Here is a 19308-nt window from a genome sequence, read left to right on the forward strand (position 1 = left end):
TTTTCTTCTCTTAATGCTGGCAACAAAGAGGTGTCGCACTGCGGCACGCCGTTCGGACTCGGCTATAAAGAGGATGCCCCTTATCAATGAGCTTAAATTTGAACCGGACTGCACTCATTGATATTTAAGAAGTTTGCCACTGTTCTTAGTGGAATGTTCATGGGCAAAAATTTGCAATTTTGATAAGATTATCCTGTTCAGTAAATTACCTACCTACATTAAAAGATACATTTCTCCTTATTTGTTTGTAATATAAATAACCTCAAGTAGACATATTTGCTATATTCCTTAAAAAGGAAGTGGATTTTTAAGTCTCATACAAACCAGAAAACTTAAATGGGTAAAATATTCCCAAAATCAGCAGTTTAATTTCAAAACTATCGAGAAATACTTTATTACTATGATGTGTGACTTATAACAATTTATGGTGAAAATTCATTGAGAAAAAATTATGCACTAACCCCTGTGGTGAGCGCTGCATTCAATATGAATTGTGTTTTTGGTTGTTACTTGCCCCATTTAGGAGGTAGACAATGCGGCCAGACCAATGATCGCCCCATTGCGAATGATGCGATCAATAGCTTGATCTGTATTTGAGTGCATTTAAAGCGGCTAACCTTATGTGTCAGTTGTTGATCTCATGTTACCAAGCACGGCGCGTGTGTTTTTTGTGGTACAAAAAGGCCATAGAGAATTCTGTTTTCATTTTGGCCAAATATGGCCAATACCGGGCATAATAATTGCTGATATGCTTTGTAAAACCAGACAGGGTGTTTTTTTTTTAATTTTCTAATAGAAATGTTGGCGTTCATTTTAATTTGCAATTTTCAGCATTTGTAATTAATTGATTATTGGTGTTCTACAGTTATTTTGTGGGCTTTTTTTTATCAGATTTTTAACGGTTAGAATGCGTGGTAGATTTAAAAAGCAAATAATATGGGATTGGAATTTAAGACGTGTATGTGAAATATTCAACTAACTGCTCAAATGTTAACATGTTTGCATAATAATTCATAAACATTTTGTTGATCGAGAAAATGTCATTCACTAAAATTATATTTTCTGACAATTTTTTTTTAAATGTTGCTGGTAGAGTAAAAAGATGATATATAATCTCATGTTCATTAGCTCGACTCAATCCACCTTTGGTGGAAATAATGTTAAGAACTAAGAATTCGTTGACCTGCAATAACAGATAAACGTAAGAAAGAAAAAACTTTTATTAAGACAAAAAGTTTTTTTTTTTATTTATTCATATTTTGCCAAATATTTAAACAAGCGTCACAATGGAGGTAAATTCATTCAGCATTCCAATAATGAATCATGAACAGATAACACATTAACAACGTTTTATTAACTCCACTGACTACCTGGCGTTTCTTAGGAAACTTCCTTATATCGCAATATTGACCAATAAATATAATATTGACATAACTGACCATCTTAAGTATACTGATAACTGACATTGATAAGCTGCAATCACTTAACTTAGATGCCTCATTTCCTTTCAATGATATGACAAAGATTCTCAGCTAATGAAACGGAATAATGCTGCCTGGAATATTGAATTGATAGACTTTAAATAACTTAGCACACTCTCATAGAATTCATAGAAATTAAATGATTTCACAGACTTATATTAATAGATGATTTTACACATGACAATCACCACAATAATGCTACAAAATCATGAAATGAATATCTGATTGTGTAACCATCAACATTTGATAATTATTTTAATATATTCATTATAGCCATTAGATTTATTTTTAAATGCAAGCTTTCAGCTACAATTCCTTTTTTGATCCCACAAAACCGCCAAGTTACCATTATTGAAAGACTGAGCTTAGCGATAAAATTTAAAGCCTATTTTTAGGCTCAACCAAAATAATGAAGCATGACTCAATAAATGAAACCGGCATCGTCATTGAATTGACGAACAAACAAGTTAAATCAGCCATTTCTTAATAATAAACATTGATCAATTATGCCTTAGTAGTAGACAGAAGAAGAAAGTTTCTTAAAATTAAAAACAAAATGTCAATGAAATTTTCTCTAAAAAAATGTTAATGCGATTTCTTTAAAAAAATTGAATGAAATTTTCTCAGAATAAAATTTTAATAAAATTCTCACTAAAAAATTTTAATGATATTTTCTCTAAAGCAAACTTGAACAAAATTTTCTCAGAAAAAATTTATAATGAAATTTTCTCTAAAAAATGTAATGCGATTTTTTCTAAAATAATTTCTATGTATTATCAAAAAAGACAAAATTTCATTGAAATTTTCTCTGTAAAAAAAATGTCAATGGAAATGTTTGTAAAAATAAAATTTCTAAAATAGTCTGTTGGCTTTCTTTTATTCTGATCTTTAAAACTTTTTCGTGAATTTACGACCATCTTCTAGCTCGAGATCATATTCAATGCTTTCAATTCGAAGAAAAGCATTGCAAACAACATATGAAATTTAGCTTTAAGAGAAAAATTTCATCAACTTTTCTCTAAAAAAATTTTTGCGAAATTTTCTTAAACAACAATAAAATTTTCTCCAATAAAATTTTTTCCAAGAACAAATTTCCCACAATTTTCCAGTGAAATTTTATGTAAAGAAAGAATTAATGAAAATATCTTTAAAAAAATTAAAAAAAAATTTCCCCAAAGAAAAAATATTCGGAAAACAAATTTTCAAAAAAAAAAAATTTTTTTCTAAAGGCAAAATTGTCTAAACATTTAATGGAATTTTCTCTAAAGAAAACATTTTTATGAAATTTCCTCTAAAGAAAAGAACAAGAACAAAATTTCGGTAAAATTATCTCCAAAGCCAAAATTTATATGAAATTTTCGTGGAATTTTAACATTTTATTTAAGGACAACATTTCGGTGAAATTATCTCTAAAGCCAAAATTTCTATAAAATTTTCGAAGAAGTCCAGAGCAATTTGCTCTGAAGACAAAATTTTCAAAAAAAAAATTCTTTTAGCTATACTTCTTAAACTTAATGACATTTTTCTCTAAGGACAATATTCCAATAAAAATTTCTCTAAAGACAAAATTAGCAGTTCAATTTTTCCTAAAAGCTAAATTTTCAATAATTAAAAAAAAAATTCTTCAAAACAAAGTTTTTCTTTGGAAAAAATTTTAATAAAATTTTTGGAAATTTTGCAAAAATCTAAAAAAAATTCTCTACAGACAAAATTTTAATGGAATTTTCTCCAAAGACAAATTTTTCAAACATTTTTCTCGAAAGCTAACAATTAAGTGAACTTTGCTCTAGTGAGAAAACTTTTCTGTAAAGAGAAAATTTTAAATCAAAATTTCATTAACATTTTCTCTAAAGACAAATTATTAGTATAATTTTCTCTAAGGAAAGTGAAAATTTGTCTAAAGTCAAAATTTTTCTGTAAAGAAAAAATGAAATTTTCGCTAAAGACAAAATCTCAGTGAAATTTTCCTCAAAGACAAAATTTCAGTGAAATTTCCTCTGAGGACAAAATTTCAGTGAAATTTCCTCTGAGGACAAATTTCGGTCAAATTTTCACTAACTACGAAATTTCATAGAATTTTTTTCTAAAGACAAGATTCCAGTGAATTTTTCTCTGTTTCCTCTTCAGACAAAATTTGAGTGAAATTTTTAATAAAGACAAAATTTCAATAAAAACTTCTCTGAAGACAAAATTTCAATGAAATTTTCTCTTTAGACACAATTTCTGTAAAGTTTCCTTTTCAGAGAAAATTTGAGTGAAGTTTCCTTTTCAGGCAAAATTTGAGTGAAATTTTTAATAAAAACAAAATTTCAATTAAATTTTCTCTAAAGACGAAATGTTAATGAAATTTTGTCTTCAAAGAAAAAATTTGATTGGAATTTTCTCTAAAGACAAAATTTTAGTGAAGTTTCCTCTTCAGACAAATTTCAATAAAATCTTCTCTAAAGACAAAATTTCAGTGAAGTTTCCTTTTCGGAGAAAATTTTAGTGAAGTTTCCTTTTCAGGCAAAATTTGAGTGAAATTTTGTATAAAGGCATATTTAGAGTGAAATTTTTAACAAAGGCAAAATTTCAATAAAATCTTCTCTAAAGAAAAAAAAAATAATTAAATTTTGTCTTTAGACACAATTTCAGTGAAGTTTCCTCTTCAGACAAAATTTGAGTGAAATTTTCTCTAACCTAAGACTAAATTTCAATGAAATTTTTTCTCTCAAGACTAAATTTTAATGAATTTTTCTCCAAAGACAAAATTTTTTTTGGCCGAAGAGGCCCCTGCCAAGTTATAAATCGCGATCATTGTATCATCCCCAACAAACAACAAAAGCAAAACCCTATTGGTTTTTGTTGTACGCAATTCCAACAACAAATTGAAATCAGATTTTTACTCTACTTCTTACGACCCATATTGTAACGACCGATTTTTGGGAGTTACTGCGGCCAACCAAAGCTGTATGTCAAATTCGTTCTCTACTTTAAATGCCTTTAATTTGATACCCATATTGGCGCAATCTGGTAAGATATTTATTTGAGAGGGTTATCGGGTTCCCCTTAGTTTGCTGCACCGAAGGGTATATTCATCATAAATTATAAAGGAATCATGTTTATTTCGTTTTAAAAGTAATCATGCATGAATATTGATTTTTACTTTGAAAAACTAACTTTTAATTCCAAGTGAAAATAGACGAGAAAAATTTAATTTTTAATTATTTCGAATTGAAAATTAAATTGAAAAAAAAACATCTTTGAGAATGACAAGATATTCTCGAATAAATTTTAGTATTCCAGCCACTGCTTATGATTACCCCAACGAGAGCAAGCCCTAATTTAGCTGCATAAACAGCACTCATAATCTCTTCCACAAAGGTATTCATCAATAAATAGGATTTTCCATACCAATCTTTGGTTAATTTACTTGGGGCGGGAGCAACAAAGTAACACAAAAATATGGTAATTTTGTATTCTTGTTCATTTCCTACCCACGAGCTGATGACTAGGCCCAGTGATAAAACACCCATTACAAGATTCACTGTGTCTATATACCCTATATTCATGGGTGTGAGTGAGCCTGCGTGCAACCAAAGTGGAAAAGCCATAATAGCTATCTAAACGCCGACAATCTAAAACCTGTTAGCGACCACACCGTTTCACAGACTCATATACAGGCAACGCGTTGCAATGCTATGTCTTGGCATCTAAGCCAAGAACAGGAATAGTAACACCAACAGACGGACGACGTGCCATGAAATTTGAGGTATTGGAAAATTGTCCAACATTTGAATACAACAAAATCACTCAAGAATGTTGCCACAAGTCCAAATCGCATCAAGGAATGTCAAGCATAACCCCCACTAGCCTCAAAAGTTCACCCATTTAATGAGCGGATGTTGAATTTCAGCTTATATGAGAGCTTTGGTGTGGAAAAAATGTGTGAGAGGAAAGAGAGTCAAAGTCAAAATGCATTTTAAGAATATAAAATAAGTGAGAGCGTACCGTTATCTTCGATTGTAAGAGAATAATTTGGAGATATGAATCTCAACCAACTTTTACATATGACCATATGAGGTTTAAACTCGAAAATTTTTGTTGGTAAATGATTCCTAAACCTATGTTAGATCGATGTAACAACTTTTTTGGCAAAATATTCTCATGTCATGTATCATATTCATTATTTTGAGCATTTATACTGACGCAGTCATTTAAATTTTGTTTTTAATTTTTTTTTTAATAATTAATGTTTTTTTTAATTTAGTTGAAAACTAAAGAAAAATTAAAAAAAATCTCTTTATTTCCTAAGCCACTATGTTTTTACAATTTAGCGAAGAAAAATGAATTTTAATGACTTTGAGGTAAAATCGCACCTACTGTCAACCTTTTTCCTTACTCATTTTTCTTAAGACTACTCTTTTTGTGGCTATTTTTCTACCCATTCGGTGTTAATGGGCAGTATGCACCTCTAACGAAATTTTCCGATACCTATACTGAAAATTTCGCTTGCAAGTAAGCTCAAATGAAATTGTCTTTACGTAACAGGGTGATATAATAGGCATTGAAGAATTTTTTCTTGCAACTGCGAATGAAAATATATGTTTTGATAGGTACGCGCAGCATGAAATAAAGTTATTAACCAAAAATGATAAAAAATCTACCAAAATGGTAAATTGATGAATGTCGCCATCTTGTAAATGTCTTGGCTGCAACCGAAATTTTCGTGAGGTGCGTGCTCCACTTTAGAAGAAAAATTTCTCCAATTCCTGTTATGTCACCCTGTTACGCAAAAAAATTTGAGCTGCATACCTGCAAGCGAAATTTCCGGTAACGAAATCAAAACCGGAATTGTCGCTTAGGATATGTCAATGCATTTCTTATGGCAACGAAAATTTCGTTTTAGGTACATAGAGTCCTCAAGACTCAAAAAAGGATGAACAGATTTTCTTAAAATTTTCTGGCAATGTAGAGTTTAGCCTTCCTGATGACGAGGATGGGTGAAAGGTTCTATGAGAAATTTTGTTTGCAAGCTTATCGCAATCAAGTAAAAATTTTTTGAAAAAATAATTTGGGTTTAAGGTAGGGCACCACCTCAAAAACCACACCAAAAAGGAAATTTTTATCGATTGGGACAATATGTATATAATTATTTTGCATTAAGTGTCTGAGGGTGGTCAGATTTTTGACAATAAAGTTCGAATCTGACATTATTATTAAGGACTGGGGACCGCCTACCCTAGAAAAAACCCAAAGGGATATTTAGACCGCATTCGGTGCAAAAATCACACGGGCAACAGCTTCAAAAAATTTGTAAGCAATCTACATATTTTACAGCAATTTAACCCTATGAGGACAAAGAATTAACCGCTCAATAAAGTTGTGAATATATTGCATATGATCATATTTACTTCGTTAAGTGACGCCAAAATGGTAAAAATGTTGCTACATACCATTCCCTTAATGGTTCTCCATTGATTTAATGCAAATTTTCAAATATACAAAATGGAATATATATGTCCGATTCATCCTCAAAGGGTGAAGCGAAGCATATTGAACCTGGTCTAGTCCTATATACAGATGTATCCGCATCCAAGTACCATAGTCTTTTAGCTGCCTAAGCCGGAAATGTTCCAACGTCTCATCATCTTTCCCACATGCCTTACACACATTGTCACTTTTGCACTTATTCTGCATAAGAGCGCCCGCAATGGTGCCGAAAGCCATTCTGTCCACCTTACCGCTTCCTCTTAGTAATAGCCTCGTTTTCTCAGGATCCGAATCCCCGTTCTGAACAAGAACTACGTCGCCCCGCAAGACTTCGCATTGGTCAAATTTACTGATGGAAGTTTTCCATACATCCATATAGCATGAATTTCCAGAAGGCAATACCAGAGTATCGTCAATCAAAGACTGGACCCCTTGCAGCAGTCAGTAACTTGCACTTGACCCCAAGCGTCATCTCAGGCATTCAATCGGAAACCTCTTCAATTCCATCGAGCTTGTAGAGCCTGTGCACATATTTTTTGCTACGCTGCTATTATTTTAGCCGCAACTGTATATTTTTGTCTGCCCATCCAAGTCGTCTTGTAGAGCTACGAAATACGAAATAGCAAAAAGTTTGCTCTGACAGCAGAAAGTCTGCTGAAAAAGGAAAGGAATTTTTTGCTGAACAAGCAAACATTTTGTGCTGTTTTCAAATTGCAAAAAGTTCAAATAAGCTAAAAAGTTTCATAAATATTTCAAACATTTGTATATTTCCCCTTATCTTTCATTTTAACAAGCTTAGGTATAACATAGAATTTTTTCCCAATTTGCCAATTTTTTAATTACACCAACAAAATAACTACTTTTATATCTCTAAAACAAAAATAATCGCCTAAATCCCTCTATTGTTGTTTAGAGCTCAAAAATTATGTAAGGGTTCATTCAAAAGATTTAAATTTTTAATTAAATATCAACAGACAGTGTTTGCTGATATCAGCAGACTAATTTCTCTAGGTGAATATGTAGACCACTGATAGATCTTACTTTAAGATTGTCCCTCGCACACAAGGAATGCAATATTTTGGGCACATAGATATGTACATATTGATATTAATCAAATATACGGTAAAGAACTATAGGACTTCAATAAATAAATTAACCATCCGTTAATTTTAAACGTCACAAAAACATATGACAGACTTTTTAAAATAGATATGACAGAGTAAAGATAATAATTCCAAGCATTTTGACATTGCCAACACACCGGTTGATTAATAAAACTTCCAGGTAAGTAGTATTACAACAACAGCAAAAGCAACACTCATACGTTTAATCGGTGACTAAACTTTAGCAAATAATTTCCAATTTAAGCGCTCTTATCTTTAGCCAAAAATGTTTTATAATTCAATTCTCTACAAATTGCACTGCGACAACAACAACAGCATGCACATTTTGCAAACAAGTTCGCAACAACAAAAATGGTCATTAAATTAGGTCTTATCGATAAACCTATATTTTTGCTAATTAACCCATATACAACGTACACCTATGTTATACAGATCTTTAATTTACAGTGTAAATTAGAATTTAAGAGACCAGTGATATTAAAGAGTAAGATCATAAGGCAGCTGACATTTTATGCGTTAAGAGTGTTTGAATATCCAGAGGTGAATAACAGAAATTCACAGAACCCCACAAAGCAGAGAGCAAGCAAAGAAGAGCGCTGTAATTCATTCGCCACAAAATAAACAAAACATCTTCTTGTTAGGAGAGCGCCGCAATTAAACCCCCTTCTACAATTGAAATTCAAGAGAGAGAGAGATAGAGAGTGAGAGGGCAATTCGGGAGCCATCATGTTTGGTTCACGTAATCTCCGTAGCAGTGGCTCTTTGCCGAACGACAAAAACAATAGCAACAAAGTAGCCCATCAAAATGAAAACAAAACTGCCGGTCGTTATGGTATTGGTGGTGACAATAAAACAGCTCTAGCAACAACAACAGCAAAGAATACTACAAACAACAGTGGTGGAATTCGTATGGCAAATGCAAATACAACACAACCATTTACTGGTGGCGGAGTAAATGCGGTCGCTGCAGGTTTCATGGAAGCAGCAGCAGGGCATAATCACCACCAACAACCAGCGACTATTAATCGTGGTTGTGGTGGAGCTACAACGACACCAGCAACAACAACCACAACCGCTGTTAATAAGCAACCAACGACGAAAACGGCAAAAGCAGTAAATTCTCCGTTTGTTGGACAAACGCATTCAGTTGAAGGTGGATCGCGTGCGCAGACGGTTGAGAATAATAATAGTAGTTCGGTGATACAAAGAGTTCATAAACAACAACAACAAACGACGACAACGTCCGAATTTGCAACTACAAAAAATCAAGTGAAAGAGCAATTTTGCCAAATTAATTTAAAACGGAATACGCAACAAAACGGTGTTGCGACTGTCGGTGCCGCTGCAACAAAGAATCCAACGTCGAATCTTTTGCATAAAAACTGTGCAACCTCTGCTATAAATTCAATAGCAACACCAACTGTTGCTGGTCAACAATTACAACAACAAAATCAAAGAAATTTCTATAATACACCAACACCACCACCTCCTCCGCCAGGAGCGATTTTTTCGAAAAGTGATTTTGTGCCACAAAGTGATTTAAAAAATATAAATAATAATCAAAAAACAGCAAATACAGCAAGTGCAGCAACAACTACAGCAGTGAAAACAACAACACTAAACTTACCTGTGACATCATACGCAGCCACTCAACAACAGCAACAACCACAACATCCTGTTGAACAAACTTATTACACAAACAACAGCACCAGCAACAACAACACCAATACCGAAACCTACACTTACACTTATAATCCACAGGTGGGTGTGTTATTATTTTTTTAAGTTTGTGGCATACATACATAACCCTGCTTTATTATGTTTTTGTGGGACACTCCTCTCTTCGTTGCCGCCAGTGAAGGGATGGGGCAACCACATACTTCTGTGTGACAAATGCCTGGAATGGCACGTTTAATTCTTAATAACTTAACTGCTTTTGAATTTTATCGGGTTTTCTCTTTTTTCACACCTCAAAATATTCCAGCTGCTCTAAATTTATGCAGCGGTATTACGAGTCATACCCAATTTTATTTTTCGAGTTTATTGCTTCACTTACCCCAATGACCCTAAAACCAGGGTTGTCATAACCAAGCAAAAAAAAAAACATTATACAATAAATAACATTGGAAAAGTTTTATATTAATTAGGGCTTTATCAATGGGCGTCAAACTAAAATTTAGATGGATGACAACTAGGTCTGACAGCCAAAATTTTGAATTTTTTTTTCGATTTTATCTATATATGATTTATGTTTATATATATTTTGTTTAGAAAAAATATTATAGCGCTTTTGCTTTAGAGAAAATTTAATAAAACTCATGGCTTTGGATAATACTAAATTGACATACATATGTGAAGGCCACCGTAGCGCAGAGGTTAGCATGTCCGCCTATGACGCTGAACGCCTGGGTTCGAATCCTGGCAGAAACATCAGAAAATTTTTCAACGGTGGTTATCCCCTCCTTATGCTGGCAACAATTATGAAGCACTTTGCTATGTAAAAACTTCTCCCTAAAGAGGTGCCGCTCTGCGGCCACGCCGTTCGGACTAGACTATAAAAAGGAGCTTAAACTCGAAACGGACAGCACTCATTGATTTGTGAGAAGTTTGCCTTAATTCGTTAATGGAATGTTCATGGGCATATTTGCATTTTACATATGTATGTATATATTTAAGGTTTTAATCTAAAATATTTGGTATGTAACACTCAAGCAGTTGCTATAATTTAACTTTGTAGTGGTATGTCACCCATGGAAAATCGAGAAGTCTAACAATTAATCAAATGTTGCGTCAAGATTTTATATTTTCAAAAAAAGAAGAGTTTTGAAATTTTTTTTCATAAAATTGGAGATTTTTCGCCTAAACAACTGCCAACACTGATGACCACCAAATATCGCTTAGATAGGTCTGCAAGTACATGTAGTCACCATAGAAGCCATTCAGCCGTCAGTGCTGTGATTTTAATTGGCAACCCTTGAAGCCATTGTGGATGCCTTTTGCCGTTTGTTTTTTCTTTTTGTTATTTTATTTATTTGCGAAAAAATATAAAGCAATAAGTACAAAGAAAAATCTCTTTTGGTTTGGAAACAAAAACATGATTACTGTCAAATTTCGCTCGTAAAACAATAAAAATTTGAAGCGGTTATTCCGAAACCAGAACAGTATACAAACCCTTCATCTTTTCGAGCGAAATGCTGTCAAACTCAATATAAAAAACGTCGGCGGAAAAGTAGTACTCTCCGTTTGGTAAGGAAAAGTGGCAAAAAAAAATACTAGTGGCAACCCTTGAAACCATTGCCGGCATCATTTTTGTTTCTTTAGTTGGTTTCAATATATTAAATAGAGAAAACATTAAGTGCAGATAAAGAAACGTGTTTTGGTATGAAAACAAAAACATTTGATTGCTGTCAAATTTCGCTCGCGAAACAATTAAAGCAGTATAGAATACCAACCCTTACATTGGGTGGAGGAAGGTAGTAATATTGAAATTTACAATGGTAACCCTGGCTAGAACACAACGAAATGAAGCATCGAGCATGTTAATGAACTTTACGAATTTCTTTCTTTTTACTGATCTTTTTCCCACTTCAAAACTATATTTTTTGTCCCTAAAAAAAGAAAAACAAATTCGCAAACGTCCACCATGAGAAATGAAGAACTGGCAACAACTCTAATCATGGCGGCAACAACAAACAACCAACTATACATGCGGTGAAATACACGTACATAGATTGTTTGGCAAAGTAGATATTTACAAATTTCTTCAGAGTGTTCAACAAGTTCTACCTTTCTCTCACTCACTCTCTCTCGCTCCCTTTCTGTGTTTATATTAGTAGGTTTCCTCGCATTCTAATTTTTTTTTGTTGGCTTTGGGGTTGTATCGTGCTGGGTTGCCCCAACAACCCAGCAGGCCGCGTCGTCAAGACGTCTTAAAAGAGGGGTGCATGACTACGTGAAATCGTTGAAGACGTATAGCCGATAGCCCCTACAAATTCCATATAGTTGTCGGGAACATCAGCATAACATTTTAAGCGACCTTTAGAGAGCGTAACAGACAATATGTAAGATACGTCAGCAAATATTCCATATCGGTGAAAAAATTCAAATTGTCTAAAGAAGTCGTTGAGGACAATGTCATGATATACGTTTGGACTACTGGGAATTGTTAATTGCGTTAAGAATTTATTTTCATTTCTTCGTTCACGTTGTTCATTTCTTCTTGCTCTTTACCTACTTTGCATTGTGACTTTCTTTGCTTGATGTTGCCCCAGCGCAGAGACGATTTGCTTTTTCAGACACTGAAGAGTGAGTGAATGAAGAATTATCATACACGCACTACACACACGTTTGTATGTCGACTTACGCTTGCCGCCTTGTTCGCATATCTTATCTACCTTCATTTTCAGATCTCGCAGCTACCAAACAAACACAAGACCGACTGATTGGCCGAGTTCAAGTTTTTTTATGTTGTACTTGTTTTTATTGCAAATTTTTTTTTCGTTAGCGTTGATGTGCCAAAAATTTTTTCTCTCTTGTTGCTCTCTGTGAGTATGTGTTTGTCTGTCTTCCTGCGCCCCACACTGTATAAACAAAACACAATGTGGGAAGTAATCCTCTCCTTAGTATGTGACATTTGCATATATGCAAAGTTAATAGGAGTTGCCATAAGAGGAAAAATGTGTGAAAAGTTAGCTAGATGATCCATGTTGCCAATTGAATGGCGATACATGCAAACTATGGTGTATACTCGATTAATTCTTATTCGGTAAATCGATTATTCACGACCTTTTAAATAATCGAACAATTGAAAATGATACATAAATAATCGAATAATTTAGTACGGATAATCGATTAATCGTTAGAATGTTTAAAAATCGTAAAAACTTAACTTGTTTTTTTTTTCAATTCTTACAAAAGTTTTTTCCCCAGCTATTTTTTGTAATGATGAGTTGTTTTATTGCTCATCAATGACCTAGCATTTTAATTTATATTATATTTTACTCCACTCCATTTCCCTTGATTTTGACTGCCCTAAAAACTTCAAACGGAAGCAAGTTTGCTAATGTTTTGGGAACCAGTGTACAAGCGGCTTTTATGGTAGTTAACAAATTTTAAACGCCCGACTAAAAATCGAATTTGATGGCAGGCAAAGAATTGCTTGATTTATGATCCAAACGTTTCGAACGTGACCCAAGTGTACCAGTGAAAAATGTTTGATTTATTTTGCCTTTCCTCTGGATGTATGGCTTTGTCTATTACCAAAATAGTTTTCTGTAAATACCTTTAAGTAGTGCCTTAGCAAAAATGACTCAATAATATCATGTAAAACAAGGTCAAAGTCAAACGTGAAAAAATTAAGTTTCAGTACCAGTTGTCACCCTTTTGTGAACTATTATACAATACAACACTTCTGTGTTATATTCGAAAAGTAAGTAGAAATATTTTGAAAAAAGTTTTAGAAAAATAAATTAAAATAAAAAAATAAATTTAATTAAAAAACAATATAAAATAAAGTACAATGAAATGTTTCTTCCATTTAGAATTGAAAGAAAAATAATCACGGTGTATGAAAATTTCTATTTTGAAAACGTAGGAATTTGTTTACAATAAATGTACATGTTTTTTGATATAAATTTCGTGACGAATATAGAATTCTTTTCAGCATGACAATACCTTTCTTTCTTGATACTTAAAATATGTTATTTAGGGTTTCAATTACATTGTCGTTTCAATTAAACTTCAATTTGTCGTAATTTTAAAGATTCTTGCCAAAGATTAGCCATCTTAATTTAAAGAAGATACATTTTCCAACTTTCTAAGGTAACATTCCCTTCGGTCGAAAATAGTTTCCTTCATATGAAGGATTTTCTATTTTAAATGGTAGATTAATAAATCCTTAACTTTGCGTTCTGTTATTAAAGGTAAAACGCTAAAATTAAGGTCACTATATCATTGAAAGTTATGAAATTGACCTTACACAAGACAACAGTGAACCGTAGTTAAAGACGCAAAATAGCCTTACAAATGTTTAGTTATATTAGGCTAAGATGCTAAGTTTAGTTAAAACGTGCTAAGTTCGGCCGGGACGAATCTTATATACCCTCCACCATAGATCGTATTGTCGAGTTCTTTTCCCGATATCTCTTTTTAGGCAAACAAACGATAAAAGAAAAGAGTTGCTATAATATAGGAGCTTTATCCAACTATGGTCCGATTCGGACCATAATTGAAATGAATTTTGCAGACCATAGAAGAAGTCACTGTGTAAAATTTCAGCCAATTCGAATAAGAATTGCGCCCTTTAGGGGCTTAATAAATAAAATAGAGAGATCGGTTTATATGGGAGCTGTATCAGGCTATAGATCGATTTGGACTATATTTGGCATATATGTTGAAGGTCATGTTGCACAAAATTTTAGCCAAATTGGATAATTTTTCAAGTTTTTTGCCGGTTAGGGCGACATTATTAAATTTTCCAATTTTCGTTTGTTTCTCTTTCGAGACGAGCTCAATGACCGGAGATGCAAATGGAAAAGGAAAGCCAAAGATAGCAACACACACCAACCACTATGGGACGCGTTTCGTCTTTAGTTAGAAGACTTTTCAAACATATTAGGTGTGCTGGATTCAAGGGCCATGCGTTGGTATGTTGTATTTGAATCGTATTAATAGCGAAAACTATGATACAATTACCACGTTAATTGACAATCCTGCTTATTAACTGTACTTTTCCCAATGCATGTATTTTTGTTTAATGACAGGCATTATATCTGTAACAAATTACACTTCTTCCGTACTGCACATGATTTTATTCATCTGTTGGAAGTTGTATTGAGGGTTCCAACCGCTAAGACAGAGGGCGTCATTGGATAATAATTATGCCCTCTTGAGGCTTAAGAAGTCAAGATCCCAGATCGGTTTAAATAGCAGCTATATCAGGTTATGGATCGATTTGGCACATTTGTTAGAAATCATAACAAAACACGTCATGCTAAATTTCAGCCAAATCGGATAAGAATTGGACCCTCTAGTGGCTCAAGAGTCTAGATTCAAGATCGGTTTATATGGCAGCTATATCAGGTTATTGACCGATTTGAATCTAACTCAGCTATTGGAAGCCATAGCGAAACTCGTGGTGCAAAATTTCACTCCAATCGGGTAAGAATTGCGCCCTCTAGAGGATCAAGAAGTCAATATCCCAAATCGGTTTATATGTCAGCTTTATCAAGATATGAACCGATTTGAACCTTATTTGGCACAGTTGTTGAAAGTCTTAAACTTATACGGCGTGCAAAATTTTAGGCAAATCGGATGGGAATTGCGGACTCTAGACGCTGAAGAAGTCAAGACCCCAGATAGGTTTGTATGACAGCTATATCAGATTATGGACCGATTTCAAGCATACTCCGCATAGTTGTTGGAAGTCATAATAAAACACCTCATGCAAAATTTCATGTCAAATCGGATAAGAATTGTGCCTTTAGCGACTCAAGAAGTCAAGATCCCAGATCGGTTTATATGGCAGCTATATCAAAACGTGGACCGATATGGCCCATTTACTATCCCAAACGACCTACACTAATAAGAAGTAAAGGGTGATTTTTTTGAGGTTAGGATTTTCATGCATTAGTATTTGACAGATCACGTGGGATTTCAGACATGGTGTCAAAGAGAAAGATGCTCAGTATGCTTTGACATTTCATCATGAATAGACTTACTAACGAGCAACGCTTGCAAATCATTGAATTTTATTACCAAAATCAGTGTTCGGTTCGAAATGTGTTCATTCACCGTAACGTTGCGTCCAACAGCATCTTTGAAAAAATACGGTCCAATGATTCCACCAGCGTACAAACCACACCAAACAGTGCATTTTTCGGGATGCATGGGCAGTTCTTGAACGGCTTCTGGTTGCTCTTCACTCCAAATGCGGCAATTTTTCTTATTTACGTAGCCATTCAACCAGAAATGAGCCTCATCGCTGAACAAAATTTGTCAAAATTTGAACACATTTCGAACCGAACACTGATTTTGGTAATAAAATTCAATGATTTGCAAGCGTTGCTCGTTAGTAAGTCTATTCATGATGAAATGTCAAAGCATACTGAGCATCTTTCTCTTTGACACCATGTCTGAAATCCCACGTGATCTGTCAAATACTAATGCATGAAAATCCTAACCTCAAAAAAATCACCCTTTATTTGTGCAAAATTTCAAGCGGCTAGCTTTACTCCTTCGAAAGTTAGAGTGCTTTCGACAGACAGACGGACGGACAGGCGGACGGACATGGCTAGATCGACTTAAAATGTCATGTGATCAAGTATATACTTTATGGGGACGAATATTTCGAGAAGTTACAGACAGAATGACGAAATTAGTATTTTTATACCTACCACCATAGGTTGAGGGGTAAATTAATATAGTCATTCCGATTGTAGCACCTGGAAATTAGGAATCGCAAAGTCGACTTTCGACTAATCGATTGGTTAACTTTTAGGGTAAAAAAGTCGAAGTCGACTTTCAATGATTACAAAATCCGTTGTGACGTCGTATAGTGGAATAGTCGAAAAGAAAGTTGCACAGAGATAAAAGTTTTTGCTAGGTTAGAATTGTTTCCAATTTTTCTGAGATGCATTTAGAATTTAGAATTAAGCAAAAAATTAGCCATATTGCCTAAAGATAGCGGGGAGATTTAATATAAAAATGCGCCGATTTTGCATTTAAAACCTTTTTTAATACCTCCTCTTTTTAAATGTACAGGAAATGATTATGCCTTGAAGACAAAAGTTAACGAAAACTTGTAAGAAATAGAAGTACCCTTAGAAACAGGTAGTTATTATCCGATTTGAATGAAATTTTGCTCGAAGTGTTTTATTTCAAATTCCAAAAATCATACGAAACACGATACAAACCGGTCTATAAGCTGATATAGCTCCCGATTTGAAATCTTAAGGCCATGAAAGCCGTAGTTGTCCGATTTGGCTGAAATTTTGCACGCAGTGTTCTGTTACAACTTTCAACAATCAAACCAAATACGGTACAAATTGGTGTATAACCTGATATAGCTTCCATATAAACCTTCCTCCCGATTTGACATCTTGAGACCCTAGAATCCGCAATTGTTGCCCGATTAGGCTGAAAGTGTTTTGGTATGACTTTCAACAACCGTGCTAAGCACGATATAAATCAGTCTATAACATGATATAGCTCGCATATAAAACGATCACCCGATTAGTCTTTTCCGGCCCCTAGAAGCTTAAATTTTTGCCTGAATTTGCAGTTGAAGCTCCATGTGCACCTCAACTAGATTTATTATGTGTAAACTTAGCACGTTTTTACTTTTATTTTAAATGTGAAATAGAGAATTTGGATCAAAATTTGTACATATTGTGAAAGTCTTAGCGGAAGTCGCTGTGCAAAACTTGTTGATAAATTCGCTTGCAAAGGCTCGAAACGGGAAAATCGGAGAATGAACATATATGTGAGCTATATCTAAATTTGAACTGATTTCTATGAAATTCACCAAATATCTGAAGAATCCTAAAAGAAACCTTCGCACCACATTTCGTGAGAACATTTATTGCAAAATTAGTCTAAATCCGACGTACATATGTATATATGGGATTTATATCAAACATCTGAACCGATTTTTTTTCCACATATTATAGGTTTCGTCTTTAAGCCAAATTTAAAGACTGTGTCAAATTTGAAGACGATGGGAAAAAATTGCGACATGTACATTGATCACAGATCATTATGGATAGACGGACAGAGAGACAGCTATATCGGGGCAGAAATTGGTTCTGAGTCGATCTGTATACTTCGTATCAATGGGTCCGTTGCTCTTCCTTCTAGGTGTTACAATCTCAAATGCAATTTGCCATGAACCTTCCCAGAAAAGGGCAAACTTTCACATATCAATGAGTGCTGTCCGATTCAATTTCAATGATAAGGGATCTCTTTTTTATAGCCGAGTTCTAACGGTGTACCGCAGTGCGAAACCTTTTTGGGGAGAAATTTTGAGACATGGCATAGTCACAAATTTTACCAGCATTAGGATGGGATAACCACTGCTGAAAAATATTTTTACGTTCTCCCCAAGATTCGAACCCAGGCGTTCAGCGTCATAGGCGGACATGTTAACCTTTGAGATACGGGGGAGTCTGTAAAACAAATTCTTTAACTTATAATATCCTATACCACAGTAGTGGTATGTGGTAAAACTACTGGTCTGTGACACATTTCAACTGAATATTCCAACTTTTGAAATATTCTCAAGGCATACTTCCCTATCTGCACTCAACAAATCTAAATTTGCTAATTTCTTGGCTAATAAACACAAACCGTTGCAATTTAAACTCCCATTGGGTGCAAATTGAATGGAGTGTGTGTATGCTCAAGCCAACATACCAAAAGCCATGGCCATGTACCCTTTGGGTACACCATAATGAATGAGGCTGCATATGCCAGATGTAATAAAAGCCAGACTGCAGCACAAAGATTTAAAGCAGGAACACCTTTCACATTTTCAATTCCCATTGACTTGTTAATGTAGTTAGGGTGCACTTGCCTGCTGCTTCAATGGCAAATTATGCCACTCAAAAAGATAAAACAAATACTAAGCGCCCTCTTAACCCGCGCATCTTCTACAACAACATCATGTCATGATGAAGACAGCAGAAAAAAAGTGTTGCTGCTGCTCCAACAGAGAGCTTCTGCAACGTAGGCTCATTCACTGAGCTTGTACATGAAGCATGACGAAGTGACGCCTTGATCTTGATATTGCCTGTGGCGTGGATGCATCTGCAACAATTAGCTCAGCAGGAGCCGAGGGAAAAATTCAAGTAAAACAAGAATAGCAGTTAAAAAAGAAAATTTAGAAAGAAAAGCAACAAGACGAATTTAGACCAGGAGATAAAAATCTTTGATCTGTGTCAGTGGTTTCGTGTTTTGTCACTAACCCTTCCACTATTGGGTTCTGGTGTCATACCACAAGCACTTAAAAGTCAATTGAATTGATGCAAGGGGAGATTGGTTGGCTAATAGTTCGAGACGCCGTTTGACTTTGTCAACTGATCTCAGTTGTGATTATTTGGAAGCTTGGAGCTTTTGCTTGTTTTGTATGTAGGTCTCGTTTAGTTTCGTTACGCCTTAGCTTTGCCTTGTCTGTCCACTTGTTAGTCTGTCGTGTTAATCGTTAATTTTATTATTTTATTATATGTTCGGGTAAT

The 19308-nt window shown here is 34.2% G+C and overlaps 1 protein-coding gene across 7 annotated transcripts in view; it reads left to right on the forward strand.

Moving 5' to 3' along the window:
* The window catches only part of LOC106082214 (filamin-A), a 159977-nt gene that overhangs the window by 13849 nt on the left and 126820 nt on the right, over positions 1-19308 (forward strand). For 3 of the 7 annotated variants that reach the window (XM_059362776.1, XM_059362778.1, XM_059362777.1), the window contains exon 1: positions 8528-9838. The exons of 1 other annotated variant lie outside the window; for it this stretch is intronic. In XM_059362776.1, coding sequence (XP_059218759.1) covers positions 8804-9838 — 1035 coding nt within the window. In that variant the 5' untranslated portion in view covers positions 8528-8803. Of the gene's footprint in view, positions 1-8527; positions 9839-19308 lie in introns of those variants that run through there. 3 more of the 7 variants (XM_059362779.1, XM_059362780.1, XM_059362781.1) reach the window with 3 other exon arrangements.

Source organism: Stomoxys calcitrans, chromosome 2, assembly GCF_963082655.1.
Source record: "Stomoxys calcitrans chromosome 2, idStoCalc2.1, whole genome shotgun sequence".
Taxonomy (NCBI): domain Eukaryota; kingdom Metazoa; phylum Arthropoda; class Insecta; order Diptera; family Muscidae; genus Stomoxys; species Stomoxys calcitrans.